Raw genomic sequence first — 25,478 nt, 5'->3', positions numbered from 1 at the left:
TCAGTGTTGGTGGCAGCGACACTAAAGGAACAGTCAGTGTTGGAGGCAGCGACACTAAAGGAACAGTCAATGTTGGAGGCAGCAACAGAGAAAAAGACTTCCTACACAGTGAATCCAGCCTCTGGACTAAATACCATCAACCAAAGACAAAAAAGTCTCCAAAATCGTTTCTATGGACAGATTATTACAGATTGGTCCCAGGACGATTGAGTGCAGTATTGTGGAAATTAAGTGATATTTTTTGTGTATAAGTGTAGTTGTGTGTTATTATGGGATATATTGAGCTGTGTGAAGCTGATTAGTGTTTTATTTTACTCACTGTGATAACGTGACGCTACTGGTGCGTTATGATCACAGTAAAAGTCCAGTCCAGGTGAGAGACTCTCGGGGGACCGGACATGGACGCGGATCACCGCTAGGTCGGTCCAGGTCGGACCGTCTGCAGTCTGTAGCGGAAGCGTACGTCGGCGTTGGGCAGCAGGATGCCCAGTCCGGCCCGGCTGGGGTTCACCGCGGCTCTGGTCTGGTCCTCCTCCAGCTGCATGTCAAAGTACAGCACCAGGAGACACAGGAACTGTTTGATCTCGTTGAGGGCGAAGTATCGGCCGGGACACATGGATGCGCCGGAGCCGAACGGCATGAGGTAATACCTGAGCTTCTGACCGTCTTTGTAGAAGTCGGCCTTCTCTCTGCCGTCCTGCAGGAAGCGGTCGAACCGGAACGACTGACGGAGAAAACCAACAAGAAGCCACGGTATGATCGACAGATCCACAGGAAGCCAGGACGGACTTTAAGGTCTTATTAAGGTTCAGCTGCTAATCCTCAGACTCTTACCTGTCTACCTGTCTACCTGTCTACCTATTGACGTACCTGTCTACCTGTCTACCTATCTACCTGTCTACCTGTCTACCTATCGACGTACCTGTCTACCTATCAACGTACCTGTCTACCTGTCTACCCATCAACATACCTGTCTACCTGTCTACCTATCTACGTACCTGTCTACCTATCTACGTACCTGTCTACCTATCGACGTATCTGTCTACCTGTCTACCTGTCAACGTACCTGTCTACCTGTCTACCTATCTACCTATCTACGTACCTGTCTACCTGTCTACCTATCTACGTACCTGTCTACCTATCGACGTATCTGTCTACCTGTCTACCTGTCAACGTACCTGTCTACCTGTCAACGTATCTGTCTACCTGTCTACCTATCAACGTACCTGTCTACCTATCAACGTACCTGTCTACCTGTCTACCTATCAACGTACCTGTCTACCTGTCTACCTATCTACCTATCTACGTACCTGTCTACCTGTCTACCTATCTACGTACCTGTCTACCTATCTACCTGTCTACCTGTCTACCTACTAACTTCATAATGTTTAATGAGTAAATGAATGGAAAAGTGTGAATGCTAGGTGAATGCTAGGCGATTGATAAGTGAATGCTAGGTAAATACTAGGTAATTGATAGGTGATTGCTAGGCGATTGCTAGGTGATTGATAGGTGATTAATAGGTGATTGATAAGTGATTGATAGATGATTGCTAGGTGATTGATCAGTAGCCAGTTGTACCTGCGGCTCCTCGTAGATCTCGGGGTCCATGTGCATACTCTGAGGGTAGAGGGCGATGACGTCTCCTTTCCTGACGGCCACCGAGCGCTCGCCGTCCAGCCGCAGACTGAAGTCCTCCTGAGCAAAGCGGATGTTCATGGAGGCCGAGGACAGACGGAGGCTCTCGTTGATGGCGCTCCCTGTGGACGAAGGTCACATGTTTCACTACGACTTAGACTCTGAGGATGGTAGCAGACGCCACAGAGGAAACGCACGTACGTACCCAGATTAACAAGCTTCTCCAGCTGGTCTCTGCTGAACGCCACGTCTCGATCACCGCTGAACTGGACTCCGCTGAGTCTCAGGACCTCTTGGATCTCCTGGCGGACGACCTGCAGAGCCTCAGGGTGACTCATCAGGTAGTACATGGCCCAGAAGGTGGCAGGGACGGTGTTCGCCACGGACGCCCAGAGGATGGTGAAGTGATGAGCTGAAAGAGACCAAAGAGTCCAGTCAGAGTTCTGAGAGAGGAGGAGACCAACCCTGTACCTGGAGGAATCTGGCTGGTTTGAACTAGTTGGATGTTTTTGAAGCAGTTTGCTATAGTAATAAAACATCAACAGGAAACTAAACAGTATAAATGGTTTGTTGTCGATGTGTGGAGATGTCCTGGGCCTTCCCCGCATTTCACCTGGACCTTACAGTTGACCCACATCTCACTTAAGGCCCGGACACACCGGACCGACATCAAAGAACTGGCGGCGATGAAGGCCGACCGCTGCGTCGCCTCACGTCTCCTCTCCGTTGTCTCGGCCAAAAAGTTGCACTCGAACACGCCGCAAAGACGACAGCCAACGGCCGACTAGCAGGTGTGTTGGAAATAACTCTCCATCCCAGTTTGGACAGGAATCCTCACTGGAACTGGGTCAGACCAGGGTTATCTGACCCATGTTAAACCCTTCTTTTGTCAATTCAAACCAAGCCAGTCAACCCAGGTTAACCCCTGGTAGCCTGGGAGCAATAATCCATACCAATCAGCTCAGCTCAGCTCAGCTCGTCTCCCGCAACTCAAGATCTCACCACATATCCGTCAAATCGTCCGTCGTTCACCTCCGATGTGTCTGACAACATTCCTGCTGCCGTCGCTCCGTTTGTTTGAGCCACGCCGACCTGTGATAGTTATGTCACGACTGTGCGCCCCCACATGCACCCAAATAGATCCGTCTCGCCCCGGTTGTTGAACCCTGTTCTGACCAAACTCTCGACCTGGGTCGTGAAGCCGAGTCGATCAACGCTCGTAGTGAACGGGTACGAGTTATAAATAAAGTTGATTTAAGTGCAGCGGGATTCTCTTTCCTAAGTCCTTATGAACTCTCCTTCACATCTTTCCTTGACTTCATGTGGTTAGGAAAGGACACAGGACGTCACGTTCTTCACTATTGGACCGCAGCCTGAAGGTCCTGACGGTGAGCGTCGTTCTACCGCACCGTCGGCTCTGATTGGTTGTTCAGTTTAAACCAATCAGTGCACAAGAAGAGAAACGGACGTGAGGAAAGCAAGCCGACGAGTTAAGTCAACAGTATTCATCTTCATCTCATCTGATCGTTCCAACAGACGGACATTCTCACAGAGACTGGTGAGTGAGAGCGGTGTGAAAATGTTTCATAACGACGGCTTGTACATCCTCCGTCCTCGCTCTTCCTGTTTCTCTTTCTGAATGATGAACACAGACTACCGCCGCCTGCTGGTGAGGAGAGGTATTTCCTCTCACCAGGAGCAGAATGTACGAGCTAACTGGCCGTCGGGGGGGGCCCCGGTAGCTCACCTGGTAAAGCGGGCGCCCCACGTACCAAGGCTGAGTCCTTGCTGCAGCGGCCCGAGGTTTGCAGCGGCCCCCCTTTCACAACTAGCACTATCTCTGTCATATAAAGGCAAAGAAAAAAGAAAAAAGAAGCTGACCGCCCGTCGGCGGCCGTCGGCGGCCGTCGGCGGCCGTCTTTGCGGCGTGTTCCAGTGAAACCTTTTAGCCGAGACAAAGAAGACGTGAGGCGACTCAATGGTCGGCCTTCGTCCATGCTAGTTCTCTGACGTCGGGTTGGTGGGTCTGGGCCTTTAGTTTCTTTCTCCCGTGACCACCATCACTCCTGAACCTCAACCAGGTAGTTCCGGTTGCTGTACCTGACCAGACCTGGACCACAGAGGTAGCAGATCAGGATCGCTCAGTTCACCTGTCAGGAGCAGCGGACCTACCTGCTCTCTCGTCGTCCTTCAGCGCAAACTGCTCAAACAGCTCCGACCGCCTCCTGATGAACTGCGAGGTGTCGGACCAGTCCCTGTGCGGCAGGAAGTAGCTGATGAGCTTGTGGCGGATGGCCTTGGTCTGTCCCAGCAGCCAGATGGGGATCTGAGCGATGAGCTGCGGAACCACGGTGTCAAACCTGACAAAGTCCTCCCTCAGCACGCCCATCCCGCTGTGGCGGCGGGCGGACGCCGGCCTGCCGTACATTGTGAGGAAGGTGGCCTCGAACATGACCGAGTTACAGAACTCGTAGACGCTGCCGCTCTTCCAGCCGCCGTCCTCCCCCAGGTGGTCCTGACGGAACACCAGCATGAGATTACCCATCATGCTCTCTGTCAGGGTGGAGAGGTTGTCTCCCTTGAGGAGGGCGAAGCAGTTTTTGATCTGCTCCTGCAGGGCGGGTAACTCCTTCGCGATGGGCGAGAAGCCGAAGGTTAAGGGCGCCACCTTTTGGGCGAACTCGTGGAAGTCCAGCTGGCGGCCGTGTCTGATGATGCTCGGGTAGAGCAGAGGGTCCATGATGAAGGTCATGTATTTACCTGCAGGGACAGGATGCACACTCTGGTTCATTTATTACTCATCTTCCTCTACTTATTTACTCGTGATGTTAAATAAATATAAAAACATAATTCAGACCAGTAATCACCCGCAGCATCCAGCCAGCTGTCCTTCCTGCATCTGGCACTCTAAATGTTCTTTATATATATATATATATATATATATATGTGAACATCTGGTTCCGTTAGCTAACGGCTAGATAACCACAGCTGGAGTACGTCTGAAACACCAACCTGCGATCTGAACCGTGAAAACGTCTCCAAACTTCTTCTTCTGCTCCTCCAGGAACGTGTGAGCGTCTCGTCCGAACTCCAGAGCCTTCCCGATGAAGGGAATCCAGCCGGTGATGAGCGGAGGTTCACCGTCTCTCCTGCAAACACACAAACTGTCATTCATCATTTAACCTACAAGCACCTCCTCACCAATCAATTAATCTATTAATCTATTAAATCTATTAATCTATTAAATCAATTAATCTATTAAATCTATTAATCTATTAATCTATTAAATCTATTAATCTATTAAATCAATTAATCTATTAAATCTATTAATCTATTAAATCTATTAAATCAATTAATCTATTAAATCTATTAAATCAATTAATCTATTAAATCTATTAAATCTATTAAATCTATTAATCTATTAATCTATTAATCTATTAAATCAATTAATCTATTAAATCTATTAAATCTATTAATCTATTAAATCAATTAATCTATTAATCTATTAAATCTATTAAATCAATTAATCTATTAAATCTATTAATCTATTAAATCTATTAAATCAATTAATCTATTAATCTATTAAATCTATTAAATCTATTAATCTATTAAATCTATTAATCTATTAAATCTATTAAATCTATTAATCTATTAAATCTATTAATCTATTAAATCTATTAATCTATTAATCTATTAAATCTATTAATCTATTAAATCTATTAAATCTATTAATCTATTAAATCTATTAAATCTACTAATCTATTAAATCAATTAATCTATTAATCTATTAAATCTATTAATCTATTAAATCAATTAATCTATTAAATCTATTAAATCTATTAAATCTATTAATCTATTAAATCTATTAATCTATTAAATCAATTAATCTATTAATCTATTAAATCTATTAATCTATTAAATCAATTAATCTATTAAATCTATTAAATCTATTAATCTATTAAATCTATTAAATCTATTAATCTATTAAATCAATTAATCTATTAATCTATTAAATCTATTAATCTATTAAATCAATTAATCTATTAAATCTATTAAATCTATTAATCTATTAAATCTATTAAATCAATTAATCTATTAAATCTATTAATCTATTAAATCTATTAAATCAATTAATCTATTAATCTATTAAATCTATTAAATCTATTAATCTATTAAATCTATTAAATCTATTAATCTATTAAATCTATTAAATCTATTAATCTATTAAATCTATTAATTCTATTAATCTATTAAATCTATTAAATCTATTAATCTATTAAATCTATTAATCTCTGGTTTATGATCCTGCAGCTGAAACAGATTCTCTTTATTGGGGTTAAAGGTCACATTAAAGAACATCACATGCTTTTAGTATTTCACCTAAAACAATATTGATCCCTGATGACCTCAGTAAGTTAAACAATGACTTATTGATCAGCCGTCTAGTTAATGTTAGATTCAGTTTGGGGGATTAGAGGTTAAAGTAGAGAGCAGTATAAGTACTCAGAGAGCAGTATAAGTACTCATAGAGCAGTATAAGTACTCAGAGAGCAGTATAAGTACACAGAGAGCAGTATAAGTACACAGAGAGCAGTATAAGTACTCAGAGAGCAGTATAAGTACTCATAGAGCAGTATAAGTACACAGAGAGCAGTATAAGTACACAGAGAGAGCAGTATAAGTACTCAGAGAGCAGTATAAGTACTCATAGAGCAGTATAAGTACTCAGAGAGCAGTATAAGTACACAGAGAGCAGTATAAGTACACAGAGAGCAGTATAAGTACTCATAGAGCAGTATAAGTACTCAGAGAGCAGTATAAGTACACAGAGAGCAGTATAAGTACTCAGAGAGCAGTATAAGTACTCAGAGAGCAGTATAAGTACACAGAGAGCAGTATAAGTACTCAGAGAGCAGTATAAGTACACACAGAGAGCAGTATAAGTACTCAGAGAGCAGTATAAGTACACAGAGAGCAGTATAAGTACTCAGAGAGCAGTATAAGTACTCAGAGAGCAGTATAAGTACACAGAGAGCAGTATAAGTACTCAGAGAGCAGTATAAGTACACAGAGAGCAGTATAAGTACACACAGAGAGCAGTATAAGTACTCAGAGAGCAGTATAAGTACACAGAGAGCAGTATAAGTACTCAGAGAGCAGTATAAGTACACAGAGAGCAGTATAAGTACTCATAGAGCAGTATAAGTACACAGAGAGCAGTATAAGTACTCAGAGAGCAGTATAAGTACACAGAGAGCAGTATAAGTACTCAGAGAGCAGTATAAGTACACAGAGAGCAGTATAAGTACTCAGAGAGCAGTATAAGTACACAGAGAGCAGTATAAGTACACAGAGAGAGCAGTATAAGTACACAGAGAGCAGTATAAGTACTCAGAGAGCAGTATAAGTACTCAGAGAGCAGTATAAGTACACAGAGAGCAGTATAAGTACTCAGAGAGCAGTATAAGTACACAGAGAGCAGTATAAGTACACACAGAGAGCAGTATAAGTACTCAGAGAGCAGTATAAGTACACAGAGAGCAGTATAAGTACACAGAGAGCAGTATAAGTACACACAGAGAGCAGTATAAGTACACAGAGAGCAGTATAAGTACTCAGAGAGCAGTATAAGTACACAGAGAGCAGTATAAGTACTCAGAGAGCAGTATAAGTACACAGAGAGCAGTATAAGTACACACAGAGAGCAGTATAAGTACACACAGAGAGCAGTATAAGTACTCAGAGAGCAGTATAAGTACTCAGAGAGCAGTATAAGTACACACAGAGAGCAGTATAAGTACACAGAGAGCAGTATAAGTACTCAGAGAGCAGTATAAGTACACAGAGAGCAGTATAAGTACACAGAGAGCAGTATAAGTACACAGAGAGCAGTATAAGTACACACAGAGAGCAGTATAAGTACACAGAGAGCAGTATAAGTACACAGAGAGCAGTATAAGTACTCAGAGAGCAGTATAAGTACACAGAGAGCAGTATAAGTACTCATAGAGCAGTATAAGTACACAGAGAGCAGTATAAGTACTCAGAGAGCAGTATAAGTACTCAGAGAGCAGTATAAGTACACAGAGAGCAGTATAAGTACACAGAGAGCAGTATAAGTACACAGAGAGCAGTATAAGTACTCATAGAGCAGTATAAGTACACAGAGAGCAGTATAAGTACTCAGAGAGCAGTATAAGTACTCAGAGAGCAGTATAAGTACACAGAGAGCAGTATAAGTACTCAGAGAGCAGTATAAGTACACAGAGAGCAGTATAAGTACTCAGAGAGCAGTATAAGTACTCAGAGAGCAGTATAAGTACACACAGAGAGCAGTATAAGTACACAGAGAGCAGTATAAGTACACAGAGAGCAGTATAAGTACTCAGAGAGCAGTATAAGTACACAGAGAGCAGTATAAGTACACACAGAGAGCAGTATAAGTACTCAGAGAGCAGTATAAGTACACAGAGAGCAGTATAAGTACACAGAGAGCAGTATAAGTACTCAGAGAGCAGTATAAGTACACAGAGAGCAGTATAAGTACTCATAGAGCAGTATAAGTACACAGAGAGCAGTATAAGTACTCAGAGAGCAGTATAAGTACTCAGAGAGCAGTATAAGTACACAGAGAGCAGTATAAGTACTCATAGAGCAGTATAAGTACACAGAGAGCAGTATAAGTACACAGAGAGCAGTATAAGTACTCAGAGAGCAGTATAAGTACTCAGAGAGCAGTATAAGTACACAGAGAGCAGTATAAGTACTCAGAGAGCAGTATAAGTACACAGAGAGCAGTATAAGTACTCAGAGAGCAGTATAAGTACTCAGAGAGCAGTATAAGTACTCAGAGAGCAGTATAAGTACACAGAGAGCAGTATAAGTACACAGAGAGCAGTATAAGTACTCAGAGAGCAGTATAAGTACTCAGAGAGCAGTATAAGTACTCAGAGAGCAGTATAAGTACACAGAGAGCAGTATAAGTACACAGAGAGCAGTATAAGTACACAGAGAGCAGTATAAGTACACAGAGAGAGCAGTATAAGTACACAGAGAGCAGTATAAGTACACAGAGAGCAGTATAAGTACTCAGAGAGCAGTATAAGTACTCAGAGAGCAGTATAAGTACTCAGAGAGCAGTATAAGTACTCAGAGAGCAGTATAAGTACTGACCTCTTCCGGCCGTGCAGGACGCAGAGCATCAGGCCCAGCAGGCCGAGCAGCAGCAGCAGCAGCAGAGCGGACATGGTTCCGTGTGAGTCCGGAGAGACCCGACCGATCAGGACCGACACCCCGACACACTGCATCCGGCCAAGACCTCCAGAATAAAGCCCGTGCCGCTGCAGTAGAGCGGTACTGTGGAGGAGCAGCGGCTACTTTCAGCCACACAAACGAGCCGCTGAATAAAATATGAATAAAATAAATATAAATAAATATATAAATATAACAAAACATTTTAAACACTTCATGACGCGAGCTTTTATTGTGAAGGCCAAGTATTTCTATTTCCGGTCCCGTAGCTCAGTCCGGCTACAGTCCCCCCCCTCCCCCCCCACTGATGTCCCCATCTAACCCCATAATAATAATACTAATAAAATACTACAAATACTACTACCAATAACAATAACGATAATAATAATAATAATGATAATAATAATAATAATAGTCCTTAGTTCAATTACTCCTAATTCTTTTTTTTCCTTTTAAGTAATATGATAAATAATAATAATAATAATAATAGGATAATAATAATAATAATAATAATAATAATAATAACAAAAATAATACTAAAAATATAACAATATTATTATGAATAATACTATTAAGATTATAATATAATAATAACAATACGATGACAATAACACTAAGAATTATAACAATATTATTATTAATACTAATAATAAGATCATAATAATAATAATACAAAAAACAACAACAATAAGATAATAACACTAATAATTTTAACATTATTATTATTATTAATACTAACAATAAGATCATAATAATAACAATATTAATAATATTAATGATAATAATAAATGTATTTATATAAAATCTTTCAAATCAAAGTTATATACATGATATATTATATACATTATATACTACAGTATATGCATTATATACTGGAATATGAATTCCTCTTTAAGTTGTGATCAGTTTGTTGCTTCATTAAAACACTTTTACACCTGAATTATAATTCCTGTTAATTCTGGAGGTTTGTTTCTCCATGTTGTGAATGATTTCTTATTTTAATAATACATAACCGTCCAGTTTAGCGTGTTGGTTTCTGGTTAGAACATTACAGCCTAGATTAAATAGTGAGAGACAGTCATGGAGTCTGGTTTGTCCTCTCGGTATTGGCCCGTTTCACCAGAATCAGGACGTTTCAGCTTCCAGCTGAACTCATTTCAGAGGATCTCAACGTGTTTTTCTCCGGAACCGTCTGATGTGGATCATTTGAGCTGAGTCATCGCTGACATCAGCTGCTGAGTCATGAAACTCAACACAGTTTCAGTAAATGTGTCACTTCTTCTTTAGAAACAGAGCTGTGATGTCACGATGACATCATCAACGTCTGTTCTGTCTCTTTAAATCAGCCTTCAGGTTAAAACGTCACCTTTAAATGAAATCAAATAATAACAGAATATCATCGAAACAAAGCATAAAGAGGTTCTAATGTTTATATCATAGATCTAATGTTTATATCATAGATCTAATGTTTATATCATAGACCTAATGTTTATATCATAGACCTAATGTTTATATCATAGACCTAATGTTTATATCATAGATCTAATGTTTATATCATAGACCTAATGTTTATATCATAGATCTAATGTTTATATCATAGACCTAATGTTTATATCATAGACCTAATGTTTATATCATAGATCTAATGTTTATATCATAGACCTAATGTTTATATCATAGATCTAATGTTTATATCATAGATCTAATGTTTATATCATAGATCTAATGTTTATATCATAGATCTAATGTTTATATCATAGATCTAATGTTTATATCTCAGTATTTATAATGATGTTTCAGAGTGTTTCTGTAACTACAGTCAGCTCCAGTGTGAGAAGCAGCCGTGAAGCAGCGCTGCTGTTCTCGCTGTTCTCTGTGTTCTCTGTGTTGTCTGTGTTCTCTGTGTTCTCTGTGTTCTCTGTGTTGTCTGTGTTCTCTGTGTTGTCTGTGTTCTCTGTGTTGTCTGTGTTGTCAGTGTTCTCTGTGTTCTCTGTGTTGTCAGTGTTCTCTGTGTTCTCTGTGTTCTCGCTGTTCTCTGTGTTCTCGCTGTTTTCTGTGTTCTCTGTGTTGTCTGTGTTCTCTGTGTTCTCTGTGTTCTCTGTGTTGTCAGTGTTCTCTGTGTTGTCTGTGTTCTCTGTGTTGTCTGTGTTGTCAGTGTTCTCTGTGTTCTCTGTGTTCTCTGTGTTGTCAGTGTTCTCTGTGTTCTCTGTGTTCTCGCTGTTCTCTGTGTTCTCACTGTTTTCTGTGTTCTCTGTGTTCTCTGTGTTCTCTGTGTTGTCTGTATTCTCTGTGTTGTCTGTGTTCTCTGTGTTGTCTGTGTTCTCTGTGTTCTCGCTGTTCTCTGTGTTCTCGCTGTTTTCTGTGTTCTCTGTGTTGTCTGTGTTATCTGTGTTCTCGCTGTTCTCTGTGTTCTCGCTGTTTTCTGTGTTGTCAGTGTTCTCTGTGTTCTCTGTGTTCTCGCTGTTCTCTGTGTTGTCTGTGTTTTCTGTGTTCTCGCTGTTCTGTGTTCTCTGTGTTGTCAGTGTTCTCTGTGTTCTCTGTGTTCTCTGTGTTGTCTGTGTTGTCTGTGTTCTCTGTGTTCTCTGTGTTCTCTGTGTTCTCTGTGTTGTCTGTGTTCTCTGTGTTCTCTGTGTTCTCTGTGTTGTCAGTGTTCTCTGTGTTCTCTGTGTTCTCGCTGTTCTCTGTGTTCTCGCTGTTCTCTGTGTTGTCAGTGTTCTCTGTGTTGTCTGTGTTCTCTGTGTTCTCTGTGTTCTCTGTGTTGTCTGTGTTCTCTGTGTTGTCTGTGTTCTCTGTGTTCTCGCTGTTCTGTGTTCTCTGTGTTCTCTGTGTTGTCAGTGTTCTCTGTGTTCTCTGTGTTGTCTGTGTTCTCTGTGTTCTCTGTGTTCTCTGTGTTCTCTGTATTGTCTGTGTTCTCTGTGTTGTCTGTGTTCTCTGTGTTCTCGCTGTTGTCTGTGTTCTCTGTGTTTTCTGTGTTGTCTGTGTTCTCTGTGTTCTCGCTGTTGTCTGTGTTCTCTGTGTTTTCTGTGTTGTCTGTGTTGTCTGTGTTCTCAGTGTTCTCTGTGTTCTCGCTGTTCTCTGTGTTCTCGCTGTTCTCTGTGTTCTCGCTGTTCTCTGTGTTGTCTGTGTTTTCTGTGTTCTCTGTGTTCTCTGTGTTGTCAGTGTTCTCTGTGTTTTCTGTGTTCTCGCTGTTCTCTGTGTTCTCTGTGTTCTCTGTGTTGTCCATGTTCTCTGTGTTGTCAGTGTTCTCTGTGTTGTCTGTGTTGTCTGTGTTCTCTGTGTTCTCGCTGTTCTCTGTGTTCTCGCTGTTCTCTGTGTTTTCTGTGTTCTCTGTGTTTTCTGTGTTGTCTGTGTTCTCTGTGTTCTCGCTGTTGTCTGTGTTCTCTGTGTTTTCTGTGTTGTCTGTGTTGTCTGTGTTCTCAGTGTTCTCTGTGTTCTCGCTGTTCTCTGTGTTCTCGCTGTTCTCTGTGTTCTCGCTGTTCTCTGTGTTGTCTGTGTTTTCTGTGTTCTCTGTGTTCTCTGTGTTGTCAGTGTTCTCTGTGTTTTCTGTGTTCTCGCTGTTCTCTGTGTTCTCTGTGTTCTCTGTGTTGTCCATGTTCTCTGTGTTGTCAGTGTTCTCTGTGTTGTCTGTGTTGTCCATGTTGTCTGTGTTGTCTGTGTTCTCTGTGTTTTCTGTGTTCTCGCTGTTCTGTGTTCTCGCTGTTCTCTGTGTTTTCTGTGTTCTCTGTGTTCTCTGTGTTGTCTGTGTTCTCTGTGTTCTCGCTGTTCTCTGTGTTCTCGCTGTTCTCTGTGTTGTCTGTGTTCTCTGTGTTCTCGCTGTTCTGTGTTCTCGCTGTTCTCTGTGTTTTCTGTGTTGTCAGTGTTCTCTGTGTTGTCCATGTTCTCTGTGTTCTCTGTGTTGTCAGTGTTCTCTGTGTTGTCTGTGATCTATTTCGACCTCACTCTGACCGTCACCACGGTCTTCACCTTGAATGAAGCCATTCTTCTTCCTATCTGCGAGACCATAATATCAACAAAGTCATGTGACTGACCTTAAGAGGCTGGCCGTAGGTTATAAAGCAACCGGAAAACCATGCCTCTTCCTCTTTGCCTTTCTCGCCTCATCGGAGACCGGTAAGTATGTCGGGAAGCCAATAATCCGTCACTTTAGTGTGCAGGTGCCTTGTGTCCCTGCGGATTTCTGTGGTTTTTCCCGTGAGTTCTGTATGTAACTCTCTGTTTGTTGCAGGTAAGATAAATGATATCACCTGCGGCTGATTACCCCATAGCCTGTTTGGCGTTTTTGCGTAAGTTGGCGTTTGGGTGAGTAGCTTTGCTTATTCTCCTCTTGGAAGCAGTTGCAGAGTTACTGCTTTCAGCTGTTTCGCAAATTAAGTTTTCTGTTTCACTCTTCGTACACGTGCGTACACGAGTGGTGTTCTTTATTTAAATAGTGGCGCGCCGATAAATGGCCCACTGAGTGTTATAGCTCACCCGGTAGAGCGGGCGCTCTTACCGCGGTAGGCCGGGGTTCGAATCCCCCTTCGGCATATTTTATTTAGCCAAGGATTTTGCCTTGCATTCCCCTTGTGTTTTAAAGGGCGTTTTCATTTTTCCCTTAAACCTCTGTGCGCAGTAGGTGGGTTTGGTTATTTGTTCCCCCTTGTACGTCCGCGTACAGGAAAGGGGTGATTTTTAGTTCTTATGAGCAGTATTTTTGTTTCTACCTTTGAGCCAGTGAGCATATATCCCCATTGACTACTGTTCGCAGCAGGAGGGGTTAATTGGTACTATTATGGCTCCCCAGACTTGTCGGTTCTGTGGGGCAGCCATGGACATTCGCGACGGTCACCGTGAGTGTCCGTCTTGTTTGGGCATGGCGCATTTAATGGATGACGTTGATTGCCCATGTCCAGCAGCCATTGATCTGCCTCTGGAGGAAAGGGCCCGAAGGGCTAGGCTTGAGGGGCATTCCCAACACACTGCGGCAGCTGCTCCCCCTAGTAGGGAACGAGAGCGTCGCACGGAAAACCGCTCCCGCAAGCGTAAACAGGGGCAGTCCCAGGGGCAGGGAAAAAAACGTGCCACAGAGACTAACTCTCCGCCACTGCAGAGTCCAGCCCCACCTGTAGATGGGGCAGGGGGGCAGGAGGATACTCAGTGTCAAATCCTGGCCGCCATTCGTGGTCTGGCAGACAGGGTGAGTAGAATGGAAGCTCTGAGAGCAGCTCCACTGACTGCGGCTTGTTCGGAGGGGATCTCCCCTAGGGACTTGCCGGCATATGAAGAACATCAGACAGATCACCCTGATGCTATATCACTTTATGCTCAGGTTTCTCTCTTGGAGGACGAGGGTCACACAGAGATTGCTGAAGAGTCACATTGCCTTAGCCTATCTCACACAGGTGAGTCTGCGTCCGTAGACGATGGTACTGGCGATTCTGTTCCCAGTGATGTGTTTTCAAAGGTTTTGAGTGCGGCTAAGATTATGGGCCTTTCAATTCCAATTGAAACCCCTAGCTCATCGGAGGGAGTCTGGGCTGGCATCTCGCAGTCTCGCCCCTCAGTGACTATTCCTGCAGCCGAGGATTATTGTCAGATGTTAAGGAGGTCATGGAATAATCCTGGTAGCGCCCCTCAGTTTAATTCGGGGTGCAGGAGGCTAGCCAAGGCACAGTACCCCCATGAGTCTGGTTTGGGCGATATGCCGCCTGTAGAGAGGGAAATGGCAGCTTTAACCCCTCTAGGCCCAGATAGGGTGACCACTAATCCACACTGTCCTCGTAAGGAGTGCAAGAAGACAGACCACTTGGTTTGTAGGTCCTATAATGCAGCCGCCCGCGCGGCGTGTGCAGGAAATGCACTCGCTCTCTTGTTAGCAGCGCTCAGAAGGACCGCTAGTGCGGGTGATCAGGACACCAGAAACCTGATAGATGCGGCCCTGTCCACACACTCTCAGCTTACTCGTGACATCGGTTCCGCTATGTCGTCAGCCATGATGGCCCGCAGACAGATCTGGCTAGCTCAGACAACCCTCCCCGAGAACATCAGGAAGGAGCTTACCAACATGCCGGTGGTACCAGGTAGAGTCTTTCACTCTGACTCCCAGAGTGTCTTGGAGAAAGCTGAACAGTCTCTGCGTACTCGAGAGAGCGTGCAGCGCACATTCAGTCGGCCTGCAGCGACGAGGCAGAGACCAACGGGGGAGCAGCACCAATTCCAGGCTGCCTGGGGTCATCCAGAGCCCTGGATGCGTGGCAGGCGCCAGGGCTCAGGTGCACAAGGTTCGGGTGATGCTGCAGGAAGACTGCGACTGCAGCATCAAGGGTTTCAGCCCCGGCCTACAGCAAGAGGGGCTCCTCAAAGGAGACGCCCCCCCAAGGGTCCAGGGACCCAGGGGGCCTCTGCATAGGAGTGGTGGGGCAGCCGCCAAGGTTCACTCCCAGCTACGCCTGGACAGCTGGGAGAAGGAAGTCTCAGACCCCTGGGTAGTGGCTACTGTTGCAAGGGGTTACAGAATTCAATTTCGGCGGCGGCCCCCACCTTTTTCCAGGGTCCAGATGACGTTGGTCAAGGACCCAGTCCAGGCAAAAGTTCTGTCCGAGGAGATTGCAATCCTCCTTCAGAAGAAAGTAATTGCGAAGGTAAGGCCCAGCGAACAGCAAGCTGGCTTTTATTCAACATATTTCCTTGTTCCCAAAAAGGATGGTGGGATACGTCCCATCCTGGACCTCCGGCGCCTAAATACTTACATAAAGGTTCTGCCGTTCAGAATGCTGCACACACAGCACATTCTAGAGTCGATAGAGCAAGGGGAATGGTTCACCACTATCGATCTAAAAGACGCGTACTTCCACGTCCCCATTTGTCGGGCACATTGGCAGTTTCTACGGTTCGCATTTCAAGGGCAAGCTTACGAGTTCAAGGTCCTTCCGTTTGGTCTCTCCCTTTCTCCGAGAGTTTTCACCCGAGTGGTAGCAGCCGCTCTGTCACCACTCCAGAGGGCAGGCTTAAAGATCCTGCCATACCTGGACGACTGGCTGGTCTGCGCTTCATCTCGCGAACAGGTCATGCAGCACACCGAGAGGGTCTTAGCTCATGTCCAATCCCTTGGTTTCAGGGTGAACTTAAAGAAAAGCAACCTCGAACCGAGGCAGGAAACAGTATTCTTGGGACTTTGCCTGAACTCACTTATGATGAAGGCGTCTCTTACCCCTCAGAGGGTTGCGAGAATCCTAACGGTCTTGCGTATCTTCCGACTGGGCAAACGCCTACAGTTGGTTCACTTTCAGAGACTGCTGGGGTTGATATCAGCAGCAGTGTTGGTGATTCCGCTGGGCCTGCTCAGGGCTCGGCCCCTACAGCGGTGGCTGAATGCGTTCAACCTCCATCCACGGAGGGACAGGCATGTGAAGCTCAGAGTGACTCAGTCATGTCAGAGAGCTCTGAGCCCATGGAGGGACCACAAGTTGCTCACACAAGGTGTACCCTTGGGCAATCTGCCTTCAAGGAGGACTTTGGTGTCCACAGATGCCTCCATGACAGGCTGGGGAGCAGTCTGGGAGGGCAGAATGGCGAGAGGTGTTTGGAAACCTCCATGGGACACCGAACACATCAATGTGCTCGAGCTGAGGGCTGTGCATCTGGCTCTCAGGGCCTTTCTCCCATTCATACGCGGCAGGCATGTCCTGGTGAAGTCGGACAGCTCTGCCGCAGTTTACCATGTCAATCATCAAGGAGGCACGAAGTCTCTGCGTTGCCTCAAGATGGCACAGAGGCTTCTGCCTTGGGCTTTTCCACGTCTGGCCTCGCTAAAGGCTGTCTATGTACCAGGGGTGCTGAATCGGGCTGCAGACCTCCTCTCCAGATCGGGGCCTCTCCCGGGGGAATGGAGACTACACCCAGAGGTGGTGGCGAGTTTGTCGACTCAATTTGGCATGGCTCAGGTAGATCTGTTCGCATCCAAGGAGACAGCCCATTGCCAGCTGTGGTTTTCCCTGAGGCCTCCAGGCGGTCCTCTGGGCCTGGATGCTCTGTCTCACGAGTGGCCGAAGGGGTTACTGTACGCTTTTCCCCCACTACCATTGATTCCTCATGTGTTGGACAGAATCAACCGGGGGCACTACAAGGTTCTGTTGGTAGCCCCACGGTGGCCGGGGAGACATTGGTTTCCGGCCCTCCTTCGCCTGGTTCACGGCCGACCTTGGCCCTTGCCACTCAGGGCGGACCTTCTGTCCCAGGCGGGAGGAAAAATTTGGTATCCCAAGCCAGCTGTTATGCAGCTGTGGGCTTGGCCCCTTCTCAGTCTGTCTCTCATGACCTGAGTGACGCTGTTCGGGAGACCATAGATAATGCTAGAGCACCCTCCACACGCTACAATTACAAGCAAAGGTGGAAGTTGTTCTCATCGTGGTGCCACCATAAAGGGGCAGATCCCGTCACCTGCCCGGTGGCTTTGGTACTTGACTTCCTCCAGTCGCTGCTGGATGCAGGTAGGGCAGCTAGCACCCTGAGGGGCTACACTGCGGCTATTTCTACTTTCCATGACACACTGGGGGGTCTTTCGGTAGGGAAGCACCCCATAGTGTCCCAGTTTCTGAAAGGTGCTAACCGTCTGCGCCCAGGCAGGAGTTTACGGGCTCCATCATGGGACCTACCTTTGGTGTTGAGGTCCTTGGCTACAGCCCCATACGAACCACTGGAACAGTCAGATTTTAAGTTTCTGTCACACAAGACTGCATTCCTTTTGGCCATTTGCTCTGCCAAGAGGGTGAGCGAGCTACACGCACTGTCTGTGAGCAGCGAGCGCTTGAGGTGGAGAGCAGAATATGCAGGGGTGTCCCTGTGGCCGAACCCGTTCTTCCTCCCTAAAGTGGTAAGCCCTCAGACAGTGAATCAGGCTATTGAAATGGAAACATTCCAACCTGATCCATCTTGCCAAGAGGGAGCGGCTCTTCATACATTGTGTCCAGTAAGGGCACTGAAGGCCTATGTTGATCGTACTCGGACGCTGAGGCAGGCACACACTCAGCTGTTCGTTTGTTATGGGGGCAAGAAGTTTGGTCACCCCCTGTCTAAGCAGCGTCTGTCCCACTGGTTGGTGGAGACAATTTCGCAGGCTTACTCTAACCAAGATTTCCCAGTCCCAGAAGGTCTGGTGGCCCACTCCACACGCAGTGTGGCCACTTCATGGGCAGCTCTAAAGGGAGTTGCTGTTGGGGACATTTGTGCAGCAGCATCATGGAGTACTCCATGCACGTTTGCAAGGTTTTATAGAGTCAATGTGACGTCTACGGCAATTGGCTCCACAGTTCTTATGTCGGCCGCCGAGCATGTTGGTGAGGCGGTGGAATCTTCCGTTCCTCGCGACAATGTTGATATTAGTCATCCAAGGTGAAGACCGTGGTGACGGTCAGAGTGAGGTCGAAATAGATCGTAAGTTATGTCCATAACTATGGATCTATGAGACCGAAGGATGACCGTCACCATCTCTTGTCGCTCAGAACGGGCTGAGGCGTTCCAGGCAGGAGGAAGAGGCATGGTTTTCCGGTTGCTTTATAACCTACGGCCAGCCTCTTAAGGTCAGTCACATGACTTTGTTGATATTATGGTCTCGCAGATAGGAAGAAGAATGGCTTCATTCAAGGTGAAGACCGTGGTGACGGTCATCCTTCGGTCTCATAGATCCATAGTTATGGACATAACTTACGTTCTCTGTGTTGTCAGTGTTCTCTGTGTTGTCTGTGTTGTCTGTGTTGTCAGTGTTCTCTGTGTTGTCCGTGTTCTCTGTGTTGTCAGTGTTCTCTGTGTTGTCCGTGTTCTCCGTGTTCTCTGTGTTCTCTGTGTTGTCTGTGTTGTCAGTGTTCTCTGTGCTCTTTGTGTTGTCAGTGTTCTCTGTGTTCTCTGTGTTGTCTGTGTTGTCAGTGTTCTCTGTGTTGTCTGTGTTGTCAGTGTTCTCTGTGTTCTCTGTGTTCTCAGTGTTGTCAGTGTTCTCTGTGTTGTCTGTGTTCTCTGTGTTGTCAGTGTTCTCTGTGTTGTCTGTGTTTTCTGTGTTGTCAGTGTTCTCTGTGTTCTCGCTGTTCTCTGTGTTGTCTGTGTTTTCTGTGTTCTCACTGTTCTGTGTTCTCGCTGTTCTCTGTGTTGTCTGTGTTCTCTGTGTTGTCAGTGTTCTCTGTGTTTTCTGTGTTCTCGCTGTTCTCTGTGTTCTCTGTGTTCTCTGTGTTGTCTGTGTTGTCAGTGTTCTCTGTGTTTTCTGTGTTCTCTGTGTTGTCCATGTTCTCTGTGTTGTCAGTGTTCTCTGTGTTGTCAGTGTTCTCTGTGTTGTCAGTGTTCTCTGTGTTCTCTGTGTTCTCTGTGTTGTCTGTGTTGTCAGTGTTGTCAGTGTTCTTTGTGTTGTCAGTGTTCTCTGTGTTCTCTGTGTTGTCAGTGTTCTCTGTGTTCTCTGTGTTGTCAGTGTTGTCAGTGTTCTCTGTGTTGTCTGTGTTGTCAGTGTTCTCTGTGTTCTCTGTGTTGTCAGTGTTCTCTGTGTTCTCTGTGTTGTCTGTGTTGTCAGTGTTCTCTGTGTTGTCAGTGTTGTCAGTGTTCTCTGTGTTCTCTGTGTTGTCAGTGTTCTCTGTGTTCTCTGTGTTGTCAGTGTTCTCTGTGTTCTCTGTGTTGTCTGTGTTGTCAGTGTTCTCTGTGTTCTCTGTGTTGTCAGTGTTCTCTGTGTTCTCTGTGTTGTCTGTGTTCTCTGTGTTGTCAGTGTTCTCTGTGTTCTCTGTGTTCTCTGTGTTGTCTGTGTTGTCAGTGTTCTCTGTGTTCTCTGTGTTCTCTGTGTTCTCTGTGTTGTCAGTTGAAGGAATTCCCCTCATAGAGTCGTCACCTTCATGCGTGTTGGTTTATCTTCTAAGCAGCTGCAAGCTCAGAGTATATCATAAACAAATGCAAAGTAAGTTTAAAGTATAATCAGTATCAATTTATTCCGCAGATATATTCATCAAAGTTGCACAGAGTTATTACAGAAGTTCTGGATTCATCAGTGTGTCCCCGACACCACGCACGGCTGTCAGTTCGCAGAGAATGAACCCCGAGCTCTGCTATACGTTTACCTTTATACACATTAGCAGGCGAACCCTGGGGAAGGGGTCAGGCTTTCTGCAGACCCAATACACAACATTATTTGCATGGTCATCCTGTCCCTTCCCCCATCCGCTTTTACCCCCAAGGCCCTTTCGTCCTTGTAGCTATTCCTTTTACAGGCCCACTCAACATTCCATCACGAGATAATCCATGTAATCATTCTTGCCCCGTCTTACATCAGTCAATTATCTGTAGACAGTCTAAGCCTAGTATTTAACACCAAACTCGCTAAACTCACAACATAATTAAGTTTGTTACACAACAACAGTTTTATCATGATATATTTCCAACAATTCCTCTTTTGAACTTGTCCAAGTTCACTTCTGTCCTAGAAATATATTCTCATGAGGCATTCATCATTATTATACTATATACAGTGTTACAGTTTTTTACACAGAGTTATCATCTACCACCTCGTCCTCTGAGTCATGATCATGGAACTCTATGTTGAGTAACCCCTGTGCTTCTGTTGGTGAACACATATTCATTTGATAGGCAGATAGTTGATCAGGACGCCTTTTCTCTATGGCAGTTACTATAACCTTCTCCGTCAAATGGCGGATACAAGGAATGCAACAACAACCGCATAAAACCAGACATGCCATTACCACTAAAATGGACGAAAAAAGGGAAATTATCATAGACTTCCATTTCCCAAAAGTTCTGTCCAACCAGTCATTTATTGGACTGTCTATTCCGGAGTCCTCATGCATTTTATTAGATAATGTCCTTAGTCCCTCTAACGCCTTGGTCACTGTCCCGTCAGGTGCAGTATTATTCGGGATGAAGATACAACATGAATCTTGGAACATGGAACATACCCCTCCCTTCTCTGCTAGTAACATGTCAAGTGCCATCCTGTTCTGGATCACCATAAGTGAGGTTGGTGCCATCTGTTCTGCCAGTCCAGCTATGGCGTCACGAGTTAGGTTTGTCAGTCTGAGTATGTTGTAATGTATGTAATTAATCCTGTCTACATTTTTACTGGGTGTGACCGGGAACAATGCAGATATTATGGGAAGATTCTCAAATCCTGTCGCTATTTGGTCTACTAGTTTAAATTCATCGGGTACTCCCCGTGGTACTCCAATGGCATCAATATACGTCGGATTATCCTGTGTGGTGTCAAAACTGCGTTTGGTCCTATCGCGCTGTGTTTTAGGATTAAGATTTATTAGAGTCATAGGGACAGCCAGTCTCACCAATGAACAAACCCCTGACCAGTTTGATGGAAGACTCACGCGTAATGTATATTGGCTACAGTACCAAAATAGATCACCTCTTGCCTGTGTCCAATTGCCAGGGTCCGTCAAGTTGGAGGATTCACAGTTTACCGTGTCTTAGCACCAACTTGGTTCGGTGAAAGTTACTGGCGTACTACCTGTGCGATTAAAACAGGTAAAGACCCCTGGTTTTACTGAAAATACAGGTGGTACTGTAGTCTTTGGAATGATGGGATATACTTCCTCTAATTTTGTACAATTCAACGTTTTATTATACCCTGGTATGAACATCTCTTGTAAACACTGCCATCCATCCGTATCATTCATGTGTACCGGTCCCGGCACCATCAATAGGGAGGGTCGAGCAGTGGAACAAGCCAGACAGTTACCTTGACTCTGTTCTTTGGCTGTGTATATCATCCAATCAAGCCATATGTTTTTATCCCCATATCCTGTGGTTAACTTGATTAGATCGTTGTTGCCTAACTTTGAGAAATCTAATGCTAGCACTTTCTCTGAAGTGGTTTCGGGAGCAGCCGCCCTTTTAGTCGATAGGGCAGCTGTTGATGCTTCTTCGTGTTTTGGGTGTTCGAAATTAACCCGTACCTCAGCTAGAGTATCCTTGCCCTCATGATCCACCCCCAATGTCATGTGGCCTGTGGTATTTGACCCACAATCCCCAGCTGCAAATGGATTGGTGTGTAAGTTCTTAAACGTAAAGATTAGTGGATTAGTGGTATGTTCCGTTCGTCTGGATCCTCCATGCTGTACAGCGGTTTGGAGGGATCCCCTCATAACGTTTATTTTTCGTCTGGCTTCTTGGGCGAAGAACCCGGTTTGCGGTGGATTCCATCCCCATGTATATGCAAATACATGGTTCCATGTTTTACATTTTTTGTAGTTTTTGACATATCCACACAAATATACTTCATACTTCCGCCATGCTTGATCGCCCCCTGAGCAAGGTATTATTTCACATAAATCTACCTGAAAGCTAGTGTTACTTCCCAAGGTGTAATTTAATTGTACCCTGGCAGGCGGACAGTGTGTTGATCGTTTTAGTCTATTATGGACCTGTTTCTGTGTGAAGCTGTTGAACGCTTGTGTGTAGTTGTCAGGTGTTGAGTTAGTCGGTGGACTGGTTGGACCTGGAGCATGTTTAGTTTTTTGTCGTGGTAAGAAATCTAAAAAGAGAAGGATAAGGCTCACCAGTAGCACTGATCCCAGTACCACTAGCGCCTTATTTATCCATCCCATGTTATCCCTAATATTTCTCCCTCTTCCTCTGGATACATGCACAAAAAGTAAAATATCGTTAAAGCAATGTATAAGGCAAGAAGTAAAATAACATAAAGCATATAAATCTTCTATTGAGTCACCTTTTCTTTACTTGTAAGCCGTGTTTTAACTGTAAAACCGGCAAGACCTTGAAACCTTCTTTCCCAGATTTGTGTCTCATACAGCTCTTTTTAAGCATACAGATATAGAATGTATAACATAAGATGAATCATCACCAACGTTATTACCAAAATAGAAAAAGAAAATACAGTCGACTTGCCCGTCTGGCGACATCGAGATTTAAAATCGGAAAAGAGAGTTTTATAGTCACGCTTTTACTGTTCACGTGTCTTCTTCTGTGTTCTTCTCTGGTGTCCCTGCAGAGATGCTTGCATCTACCCCTGGTGCTGATCCTTTGTCCGGTTCATCTGGTGGTGTAGTTGGCTCGTCCACTCCTCCGCTGATCAGATCTGCCTTTGGCGGTGGATTTTTTGTTGAGCTGCACTGGGTTAAGTGCCACCATACGCCACCTTTCCCTTTGAGTTGGACTGCTGTTGTTGTTCGTGCGGTCACTTGGTGTGGACCCGTCCACCGTGGCTCCGACCACTTCCTCTTTAACACCTTCAACCAAAGGTGTTCCGGTGGACCCGCTGGGGTGGTTTTCAACACGGGAGGATCAGGATGGGGGGCACCTGGACAAGAAAAAGCTGATACAATGGCATTAACCGACTGATAATACGGGCGGTAACCAACAGCAGGAAGTACACAAAAAGGATGCGAAGGACCGGGAAATGGTCTGCCACAGGTTAGTTCAAAGGGAGTCAAACCTGTAGAGGTGTTTACAGAGGATCTGATGGCCAGGAGCACAATAGGCAAAGCATCTGGCCAGGACATCCCCGTGGTTTTACAGACTTTCAATAGTTTACCCTTTATAGTCCGATTAGCCCGTTCAACTTTGCCCTGTGATTGGGGATGGTAAACTGAGCCAAACTTATGTTGAAGACCTAAGACCGTTTCCACCGTCCTTAGGTCTTTATTTTTGAAATGAGAACCATTGTCGGATCTGATTAGTTTTGGAAAACCATGTTTTGGTATATAATCGTTAACCAGGCATTTTATGACTGATTTCGCGTCCTCTTTTCCAGTGGGATAGGCCTCAATCCACCTGGAAAAGGCATCCACAATTACCAAGAGAAACCTTTTCCCCCCAGCCCGGACACCCATGTCAGTGAAATCCATAATCACTTGTTCCCCCGGACCCTGTGGTTTCGGATATGTGCCCACTGGAGGCTTGTCCGTGGGTCTTATGTTACACGCCTGACAAACAGCACACTGTTGTACAAAATCCACCACAACTTTCCTCTTTTGAGGGAACCACCATGCATCCAATGCGAACATCATTATTGCTACTCCTGCGTGGCATAAACCATGAGTCTGTTTCAACATTGACGGGATCCATCCCTCGGGCATGACAGTTTTCCCATTCTTCTGCCATAAGCCAGTGAAACAATCAGTGGCACCTGCGTCTTCCCAGGATTTTTTCTCATGCTCGGGAGCGTCCTCCTGAGCTTTTTGTACATCATCTATAAAACTTCCTATGTTTTCAGCTAATAACATTATGCATTCAGCGACATACCCTGCAGCAGCCTTTGCTGCTTCATCGGCAGCGTTATTCCCAATGCTCTCTGGATCACTACCCTGTGAGTGTCCTTTTACCTTTACCACAGCCACCTTCTCCGGAAGGTGGACAGCAGCCAATAAATCTTTCATGAGTCCTTCATGAGCCATAGATTTATTTCCGCTTGTTTTGAATCCTGCCTGGACCCAGCCTGACATATCCCTGTGTATTGCGTTACATACATAAGCTGAATCTGTAAAAATATTGACAGTTTTACCCTCGGCCAATCTAAGAGCACATATCATGGCAGTTAGCTCAGCAGCTTGAGCTGATTGTTTGCCCTCAAGTGGGGCAGATGACATGGTTACGGGATTTGCACCGTCGTCAGTACAGGATACAACAGCATATCCAGCTTTAAGTCCCTCTATAGGGTGCCTGAAACAGCAGCCGTCAGTGAATAGGCTAAGATCAGGATTGTTTAGCGGTAAAGCGTAGAGTCCTGGTCTCAATTTCACAAAAGGTTCGGATTTTTCAGCACATGAATGTTTTTCTCCCCCCCCTTCACCCATATTATCTGCCATGTTACAGCCTTCGTGTACAAAGGAAACATGTGGTTTTGATAGTATCTGTAAGATCTTGGTTTGTCGCAATGGAGTGAGAGTGAAACACGCTGATGTAACGTAGGCTACAGTACTATGGGAAGTGAGAATTTGGAGTGGGTGGTGCATGACGATATGACCCACTTTCTCCACTATTTTAGCCAGTGCAGCTGCATATCTTACACAGGGACTAGCTCTCTGCTCTGGTGTGTCCAGTAAAATACTGCAGTAATAGAGTACATTCCTGTCCCCTCTTTGCTTCTGATATAGAACTCCATGTGCTGTGGAGAGCTGTTCCGAAACGTCAAGATGAAAGGGCTGGGAGTAATCAGGGAGGGCTAAAGCAGCCGCCTCAGCCATCTCTTGTTTCAGTCTGATGAACCCCTCCTCCCCTTCTTGCGACCATTCCAGTTCTGCAGTAAGATTCCTCCTACCTGCCATAGTTACCATCTGTCTTAGCAACTGTGTATCTCCTGCATAGTTAGGAATGTACTGTCTGGAATAACCAGTTAGACCTAGAAATGATAACATTTCCTTCACCGTTCGTGGTTTTGGGTGATGCAAAATCGACTCTCTGTGTGCAGGTGACATGGCAGTGCCTTTAGCTGTAATCATTCTTCCCAAGAATGATACCTGCGCTCTGCAACACTGGAGTTTTTCTTTAGAGACCTTATAGCCACGACTATGTAGTCTTAACAACAACGCATGCGTTAAGGATAGACACACCTCGGCCGAGGGTGCTGCCACAAGCAAGTCATCAACATACTGTACAATAAA

General features: G+C 45.0%; 2 protein-coding genes and 1 long non-coding RNA gene across 3 annotated transcripts; 1 reads left to right on the top strand and 2 right to left on the bottom strand.

The window, feature by feature from the left end:
• Positions 1-223: 223 nt before the first annotated feature.
• On the bottom strand, positions 224-9,097 carry LOC119499108 (cytochrome P450 7B1). Its single transcript, XM_037788348.1, has 6 exons — positions 8,812-9,097; positions 4,651-4,787; positions 3,811-4,398; positions 1,844-2,050; positions 1,582-1,760; positions 224-724 (listed from the first exon to the last, which is right to left on the bottom strand). Exons 1-6 carry the CDS (start codon positions 8,943-8,945, stop codon positions 416-418), a joined length of 1,554 nt encoding a protein of 517 aa, XP_037644276.1. The 5' UTR covers positions 8,946-9,097; the 3' UTR covers positions 224-415.
• On the bottom strand, positions 731-1,354 carry LOC119499109. The gene is made up of 3 exons (XR_005209260.1): positions 1,335-1,354; positions 1,215-1,262; positions 731-1,166 (listed from the first exon to the last, which is right to left on the bottom strand). It is a non-coding gene; the product is annotated as an uncharacterized LOC119499109 (long non-coding RNA).
• Positions 9,098-13,660: 4,563 nt separating the features above from the next.
• On the top strand, positions 13,661-17,967 carry LOC119497859. The gene is made up of 2 exons (XM_037786275.1): positions 13,661-14,948; positions 15,127-17,967. The coding sequence occupies exons 1-2, from the start codon at positions 13,661-13,663 to the stop codon at positions 17,187-17,189; spliced, it is 3,351 nt and encodes a 1,116-aa protein (XP_037642203.1). The 3' UTR covers positions 17,190-17,967.
• Positions 17,968-25,478: the final 7,511 nt, after the last annotated feature.

Source organism: Sebastes umbrosus, chromosome 12 (assembly GCF_015220745.1).
Source record: "Sebastes umbrosus isolate fSebUmb1 chromosome 12, fSebUmb1.pri, whole genome shotgun sequence".
Classification (NCBI taxonomy): Eukaryota; Metazoa; Chordata; class Actinopteri; order Perciformes; family Sebastidae; genus Sebastes; species Sebastes umbrosus.
Note: the sequence above shows the minus strand (reverse complement) of the source record. Positions and strands in the feature narration are given on the sequence as shown.